Below are 8,202 nucleotides of genomic sequence, written 5' to 3'. Positions count from 1 at the left end.
CTAAAACTAAATTTTAAAAAAGAAGTTTGCTTAGTTGCTTAAGTGAGACACTTTTTTTGTAACAAAATTTTACAAGAGGCCAGAGAACTAATTGATGTTATTTTAAATGCCTGTGTGAAAGTACCTGCAGCTTAGGTAGATTTGTGCACATAATATAGTTTTAATAAATTCTTAATACAGGTACCCTTGTGGAACTTAGAACAAATCTAGTTCTCAGGGATGCACAATATTCCAGTTCCGCGCCCCAACCACTTCAGCACGGGATTCCACTCACTGCTAGGATCGTGCCTGGTGGAAGACAAGCTGCAGTTTACCACAGTTATCACGAGTGTTTCTTCCTGTCCGTGGTCTAGCGCTCACTAACCCAGGATCCCTCGGTCATCAACAAAGGGTGACACCCTCGCTTACGGGACACGTGGAACTTCCTCCACAACAGGGATCTGTCTAGCCTGGGACTGGGGCCTGTTTGATCGTCCCGGCCCCTTTCCAGCTCCGCCGTTCCCACCGCAGCGGAAGGCGTTCCCTCGGTCCCTGCCGGTGGCTCCGAGGTCGCTCACAGCGCTTGCAGGGCGCAGGCTCGGGGGTGTGGGGCGGAGGCCGCAGGATCTCGCGAGGCCCGACGGGCACGACAGTTCTCGCGTCGAGGGGCGCGGGCCATGATGGGGCGCTTCCGTAAAGATGGCGGCGGCCCGAGGCGTCCGGCTGGCGGCCTGGGGCGCGAGCCTGCGGCGCGGGGTGGCTGCCTGCCGGAGTGGCGTGCCGGGCCCTGGCCCCTTGGCGGCAGCAGTGGCCGGCGTGGCGCTGACAGGAGCGGGAGTGGCGTGGCACCACGGCCGCGTGAATGTGACGGCGCCCGAGGGCAGCCTCACGGTTTTGGCGCAGGTACGGACGGGCCCTTTCAGCCAGCCGCCACCGAGTCCCTCCTCCCTCAGACGCCGGGGGCCACGGGGGGGCGGAGTAAGGTGCCAGCGGCGCCGCGGAGACTCCGACGGGGCGGGGGGTGAGTGAGACCCCCACCGCGTGCCCCGCGAGTTCGCGAGCCTGTGACAGCACGTCCCGTCTCTCCCGGGAGTAGAGAGGCCTGCAGCTCAGCTCCACAGACAGAACTGGGCGAAATAAGTTCGGTGGTCATGGGTGTGGGCGTGTCTTCCACGCTGCACTCGCACACTTCTCCCTGCGCGGTGCCCCGCCCTCTCAGGTCGGCGACGCGTGCGCGGAGGGGTCGTGCGCCCCCTTTCTCCTCTTTGCAGAGCATGGTGAAGTTGTCCTAATACGGTAGATGACTTTTTTAAAATCGTAAATTTAATTAGCCGGCTGATAATTTCCAGATTTTATGAGCAGCTGTAAGGAACATTATCACATGATCGATCATAAACCTTAATGCTTCTGTGGACTCGAGCACTAAGCAAAAGGCGTTTCGTGCAAAACCCCCCACATTTTAAAGGTAAAGGTCAACTTTCCTAGTTTCGTATAAAATGGCTACGTGAAACATTTGAAAATTTGAAAAAGTGCGACTTTTTAATTATTTTATGGACATTGTAATACGTTTTTGTGTGTGATTTTTTTTTTTAATGAAAAGCAGTATTTTATTTTTCTGTTAGTTTGTTAGGTTTACATTATGCCTTTTAAATGAAAAACTCAAGGAACACTTATACAACAAAAGAGACAAAAACAGGCTTTGTGAGTTAAAATTATTGACAAATGATATCTTTTACTTGTGTTCAATTAAAATGCCACGTAGATAACACGTGCAATAACTCTCCCGTATCCTCATATCATTTCTGATTATAGGTGGCAGGATCCACCTTCTAGTGTTTTAACACCATTTTTGTTAATCTTGTGTTGAGCAGTTTAGTTTATTATTCATCATTGGTTTCTCTACTTCTGTTCTCAACCCCTTCATTCACCCTTTATAGGACCCTTAGGTTAATCTTTCCAAGAATATCACTCTATGTACACTTTCCTTTGGAAACCATTAGTGCCTGGGTCTGCCTCTGATAAAATCCATATTCTTTATTTTTGTCATTCAGAGCCCTGTAATCACAGTGGCCTGTCACCACTCAGACACGCCTCCCAATCAAAGTGGATTCACACCCTCTTCCCAGAACATGACTTCAGTTTTACCCCTTCAGCAATTTGTAGTCTGATTTCAGTTCATGTCTCATTGCTTTCTTCCTGGCCTGTTTGTGTTTTAAATTCCTGACATGACACTAAAAACTTTAAATCAGTGTAGTATTTTGAATTCCCCCCAGCTCCCTTTCCTCCTCCTGACCTTTGGTACTTTCAGCCTAAAGTAATACAGAAAACATTTTATTATCCGTTTTTTTTTTAACAAGGTTTGTTGACATAACATTGGCTTGATCTGCTGTTGGACCAATTTAATGCAGTGGTTCTCATCCTTTAATCCTCGCAGTGGACTTGAAGATGAGCATGCATTCCTCCCAGCAGCCACGGCTGAGCGCAGCAGGGAGAGGCCTGTGCAGTTAGACTCCCTCCACCTCATTGATTCTTTTTTTTTTTCTAATTTTTTAAAAATTGTGAGCTCAGATCAAGTGTAGAAACCTTCATAGTTGCAAAGGTCAGCAGTAAAATCTTTTCATGATTGCTCAGAACTGAGTAGCCTTTCATACACATATATCCCCCAGCCTCACAGTCTCATCCATCAGCATGCCCTCAGTTACCCACTGTCAACGTTTATAAACATACACATCCAGACATGAGCCCTAACTGTTTTATATTACTTTATACTTTTGCTTCTCACAACTACAGAGATTATGCCTCAGGTGGACAAAAAGGTCTTCTGATGCTCAGACTTGGCTGTTTCATCATTGATCCACTTCAATAAAATCAGATCTCAGAACCATGGATTCTGATAAAATACACGCACAAGCACACACCCCAAGCCCCAGAGGAACCTGTGAGTCCCTCTGCCACGGCCACTACCACCACTTTGGAGTCGTGTGCATAGTTGACAATTACTGACATAGATACATGCCATCTCTTGGCACTATTTTATTTTATGTTTTATTTAGTATAGTCATTTTACTTAGTATTGCAAAGTGGTAAAATCTTCCCGATATGGATTTATAATTATAGTAATAATGCCCTTCATTTTCAATCATCACACTAAGTGATTTTTCTAGTAAAAATAGTTATTTTATGTTAATTGAGTCACACACTCTTCTGGTTCCCATTGTGACCAACAGCTTGCATTTGTGAGGGTCAATAAGGAATTAAGGGTAGAATTCAAGGTCATGAAACAGCAAATAAATTGAATTTACCTTCTTTCCTTTCTTCCTTCCACAATTATTGAAGTGCCTGCTCTGTGCCAGGCAGCGTGCAAGGAGCAGGGATTTGAGACACAGTTCAAGTGCTTCCCAGTTTTCTTACAGTGTGGGAAATACTGTGATAGGGTAGCAAGTGCTAGGTGCAGTGGGGAAGTTCATCAAACAAAATCCTGGTTTCCTGAAGCAGTGATGTAAACTGACACCTGTCAGATGATTGCAAGTTTGCTGGGCAAAGAGCTGGACGAATATTGCAGGCAAAGGAAATAGCATCGCAGAGATCTAAAGGTAAGAGTTTGACTCAGTAGGATGTGAGCTGCAAAACATGAGTTTCAAAATTGAGGGTGAGTGGTGGCAGGGGTTCAGATCATGAAGTGCCTCTTAAGACGTATGATAGAAATGTTTATCTTGAGGACAGCGGGGATCTACTGTAGGGGTACTTGACCTTCATGGGCCCCAAAAGTTGCAGGCGTAGAATTCAGGGGGTCTATGACCTTAGGTAGAAAAATATTACATTTTTGTTTTCATTGACCTAGAATTTAACATGTCTCTTCGATTACGAATGTAGGCAACAAGCTACAGTAGTATTCAAAGCAGCTGACTTTGTCATCGATGGAAACCTCAGATATTTTCCTATTATATTACAGTTGTTACAGATATCTCAACATATCACTTTAAAATTAGAGTACTTATTACACCTGCTACCATATCATGGTTATTTAATGCATAAATAAAGAATTACATATATTAGTGTATCGCAAATATAGATGGATGGAGTGCCCAGCTAAAGCTGTGTTTAAAATGGCTAAATTCAGTTTATAATTAGTGTGCCTTTCCTCCAAACTTTAATCTATCTATATTCTTATGCTTGTTTGCAGTTTTAAAGCATTTTCACTTATCACTGAGTAGTGGCACATTAGCTTTGCAGAATGTCCATTCATTTAGATTTGGCTGATGTTTCCTCGTGATTTAGGCGTTTTTGTTAGGAATAACACTAAGGCCATGCTCTGTTCTTTTAGTGCATCATGTTTGGAGGCACACAGTGTAGATTTCAACTGATGATACTATTATCATTTGGTTAAGATGTTATCTCTCAGGTTTCTCCATTGTAAAGTTAATTAATGGGTGTTTTGTACTTGTTAATCAGTAAGTATTTTGGGGAGGGTACTTTGAGGCTTTGTGAGGCTTTCTTTTCATTCATTCATTCGTTCATTCATACCTGTTTGGACTTGCGGATTCCGTTTTATTCAAAGGTCTTCGATCCATCGCCACCATATTTATGTGGCTGCTCGATCTTCCCATGTGTAATCAGTGTCCTGAAAGCTGTGCCTTGGACACACGTGCCCATGCCCCTCACCTTTGACAAAGGTGGGGAAGGAAGAGGGGCTCCAGCCAGCTCTGGCTGATGGAGCTACGAGACGAGAGCTCCCAGCATAGGTAACACAAAATGACAGCTGACTTGCCAAGGATATAGTCAGTGAAACGGCAGGCAAATGAAGGGAAGAGGGCAGAGGATACCTGGAAAAGCAGCTGAGGCAAATGAGAGGGGCACCTGCCCCACTGACTAAAACTGTGTTCAAATGTTTGTTTATGGTGACCTTGATACTGAAAGGATTTAAAGTGGCTTAGAAAAATGCTACTGCGAGTTACAATTTTTAAATCGAGAGGAAAATAATGATACAAGATGAAGCTTTAAAAATGATTAAAATATAATCTTTTGTGAGATCCTGTATTAAGCTTGAGGTAAGTCATGAATTTGGTTTTAAACTTAGCAGCAAGTTCAAAGAGGGTAACGGGCGAGTTATATGCTGCCTGGTGCAGTCATGTGCCGTGTAAGGACATTCCATTGCTGCCGGACTGCAGCACAATGGCCGATGGCCGCATGCCTCGCAGCCCAGCACAGTGTGTAGCGCGCTCTGCTGTTTGCACCATGATGAACCCACCTGATGACGTTTCGCAGAACGTGTCCGTGTCACTAAGCAGCGCATAACTAGTCAGTTGCTCAGAAGCATAACTAGTTCTGGGAATAAAACAGTATTTCCTGTCTCATAAAGAGGATATGGTAGCATCATCATAGTAAGTATAGCGAGAAGTTTCATATGGCAGTTTGGTTTTTTTTTATCATCTCCAAGTAGGACATTTGCATAGCCCCCAAAAAGTATTAGATAAGTAGCAAAATGGTGTGCTTACCATTTCAGCACAGTCATGAGAAAACCTTTCAAGAAGGAGAGAGTGCCCACTTACGTCTGTGGCTGAAAGGGTGAGAACAGAAAATGGAGCTTTGGGTGCAGCAATACAGAAGTTGTTGGTGACCTCTTAATAAGAGGAATTTCAGTGAAATATTGGGAACAGAAATGGAATCGGAATGTGTTGAAGAGAGACTAAAGTAAGGAAGCAAAGAAAGTGAATAGAGATAATTTTCGAGAAGGGTTGCTGTAAAGGGTATTTTAAAAGGCACAGTGAGCAAGTGATATGAGACCAAGGACAGGTTTTGTTTTTATTTTAAGATGTGAGACAATAGAGGACATTTGCAGATAGAATGATGCAGTAAGGAGTCAAAAACTGTTACAGGGCCGGCCCGGTGGCTCAGGCGGTTAGAGCTCTGGGCTCCTAACTCCGAAGGTTGCCAGTTCGATTCCCACATGGGCCAGTGCCAGATGGCTCGGTTGGAGCGCAGGCTCTCAACCATAAGGTTGCCAGTTCAATTCCTCCAGTCCTCAAGGGACAGTGGGCCACGCGCCCTGCAACTAAGATTGAACACGGCACCTTAAGCTGAGCTGCCGCTGAGCTCCCAGACGGCTCAGATGGTTGGAGTGCATCCTGTCAACCACAAGGTTGCCAGTTCGACTCCCGCAAGGGATGGTGGGCTGCGCCCCCTGCAACTAGCAACAGCAACTGGACCTGGAGCTGAGCTGTGTCCTCCACAGCTAAGATTGAAAGGACAACAACTTGACTTGAAAGAAAGTCCTGGAAGTACACACTGTTCCCCAATAAAGAACTGTTCCCCTTCCCCAATAAAATCTTAAAAAAAAAAAAAAATTGTTACAGATCTGTAGGGATAATTATAGGTTGACGTCTTTAAGACAGGAAGTTACATGGAGTCAAGTCCGTGGGTACAAGGGTTGGCCTTTAATAGTAACAAGTTTTCTTGCGTTGTAACAGGAGCGAAAGCAGTGTGACCTAATGTCATACTTTCCAGCTATTTTTCAAAAAAGCCAAAAGAACCGGAGTGTAAACTGCTCTGGAAAATTAGGAGGTCGAATCGGGAACTGTGGGCTGTGTCAGAGGGACCTATAGTGACTGCAACGGGAACAACACCCACAGATTTAGGGGGAGAGGGGATAGCTGAACAGAGTTTGTGAAGGAGAGCATAGAAACAACTATAATGAGTGTAGGACCAATTGCCAAGACTTTCTGATGACTTTCTTTTGGTGGGTTTTTCGAATGTTGCTAAAAAGTATTACTTAACAGATTATTTTTAAGAAACCTTGGTGTTAGTTTAAAATGAGTAATATATTGCCTCATGGTATTAACTTTTAAAATTATTAAAATTCTAAAATAATAAGAGAACACCAAAGATGATTTGTTTTTCTTTGATATTATTTAAATTTACATTTGAACTTATTTTATAGGTACAACCTGATTAAAACAAGTGGACACAAATTTTAAATAAAAGTAATGAGTGGATCAATCATCATGTTTAAACAGTCAAACAGAAATGTATTAACTTGGGAAGTGATTTTGCAAGTTTTGTTAGATGTGGGACTCTATTGCATATCAACAAATATTATAAAAACTCATTGTAATTAAAAGATGGAGCTATTTTAATTTGCTATAGGAGGCCTAGAAAATTCGTATGATAAAATTGACATTGTTTTTATTTCATATTTTCTGATGATATTTGTGGCGATTATTTTTGTGAAAAGGGTGGGAAAAGACACTAGAAAGACATTAGCAGTGCGTGAAACTAGACTGTGCCGGAGTGTCCTTGGATTGGAGTGTAATTGTGTGCAGTGCATTGGGTTTCGTGACACTACATTTAAAATCGGTGTGCTAAGGGCAGTAAATGTTATAGCAACATACACAAGTTTAATAACCATGAAATATTGTAAACCTAATGAAGACTAAAGCTTTCTTGGAACAGTAAAGCAGGAATGCAAAGAAGTTTTTATTGCCTCAGGTAAAAATGTCTCTAGAAAACAGATAAGTGATGACAAAGCTTTGATGTTAATAAACCCAAGTGGAAGTCAAAAATCAAAGTGTGTAAATGGCTAGGTTTTGAAAAGAAAGATGACAAAGTTATACCCTGTAATTAGATGTAATCTGTGCTTTTGGCACAGCTATTTGTCCTCCATGAATGAGAGGTTGTCTTACTTTCCTTCCTTGATAATAGAAGGACAGTGCATGTATCTTACTACCAATCTGGAGGTCCTTTTCGGGGAGCGAGGGGGGGGGGGACAAAAACAATTTGTTATATAGAAGCAGAAGCAGACTTTAGTCTTTCCTTTTGCAATTATATGTGTTTAGCTGAAGTCAAGTAAAAAATTACTATTTGCTCTTATTCTACAAAACACATGCTCTAAGAGGAAATGAACACCTTCTAGCCTGTGAATGAGTTGGGTTATTCAAGTTCTCAGAGCCTAAGGAGTCTGCCTGTAAATTCACAGAAATATTATTAATACTCGTAATATATATTACATGTATAAAGTTTTTAAATTATAAGTTAAAAGAGTAACAATAGCTATAAGTATTTGCAAACTAATTTTACACTAAACAAAGTGACCAAAGCCATCCAAGTCTAAATATTCAGCTACTCTTTGGGACTTACAGCAATTCCAGGTTGGAGATTTGGGTTACCCGCTTTCCCTCAGAACGTCAGGCTGTCTGTTCTAGCCTGCAGACATTTATCCCTTCTTGT

General features: G+C 42.7%; 1 protein-coding gene and 2 non-coding genes across 3 annotated transcripts in view; 1 reads left to right on the top strand and 2 right to left on the bottom strand.

Annotated features, from left to right (window-relative positions):
- The first annotated feature begins 641 nt into the window (after positions 1–641).
- Positions 642–8,202, top strand: part of MICU2 (mitochondrial calcium uptake 2) — a 71,101-nt gene continuing 63,540 nt past the window's right edge. The window contains exon 1 of the mRNA XM_033104444.1: positions 642–882. Coding sequence (XP_032960335.1) covers positions 679–882 — 204 coding nt within the window. The 5' untranslated portion in view covers positions 642–678. The remainder of the gene's footprint in view (positions 883–8,202) is intronic.
- Positions 2,539–2,608, bottom strand: LOC117021865 (small nucleolar RNA U2-30). The gene has a single exon (XR_004422950.1). It is a non-coding gene; the product is annotated as a small nucleolar RNA U2-30 (small nucleolar RNA).
- On the bottom strand, positions 2,756–2,834 carry LOC117021867 (small nucleolar RNA U2-19). Its single transcript, XR_004422952.1, has one exon. It is a non-coding gene; the product is annotated as a small nucleolar RNA U2-19 (small nucleolar RNA).

This window comes from Rhinolophus ferrumequinum, chromosome 4 (genome assembly GCF_004115265.2).
Source record: "Rhinolophus ferrumequinum isolate MPI-CBG mRhiFer1 chromosome 4, mRhiFer1_v1.p, whole genome shotgun sequence".
Classification (NCBI taxonomy): domain Eukaryota; kingdom Metazoa; phylum Chordata; class Mammalia; order Chiroptera; family Rhinolophidae; genus Rhinolophus; species Rhinolophus ferrumequinum.
Note: the sequence above shows the minus strand (reverse complement) of the source record. Positions and strands in the feature narration are given on the sequence as shown.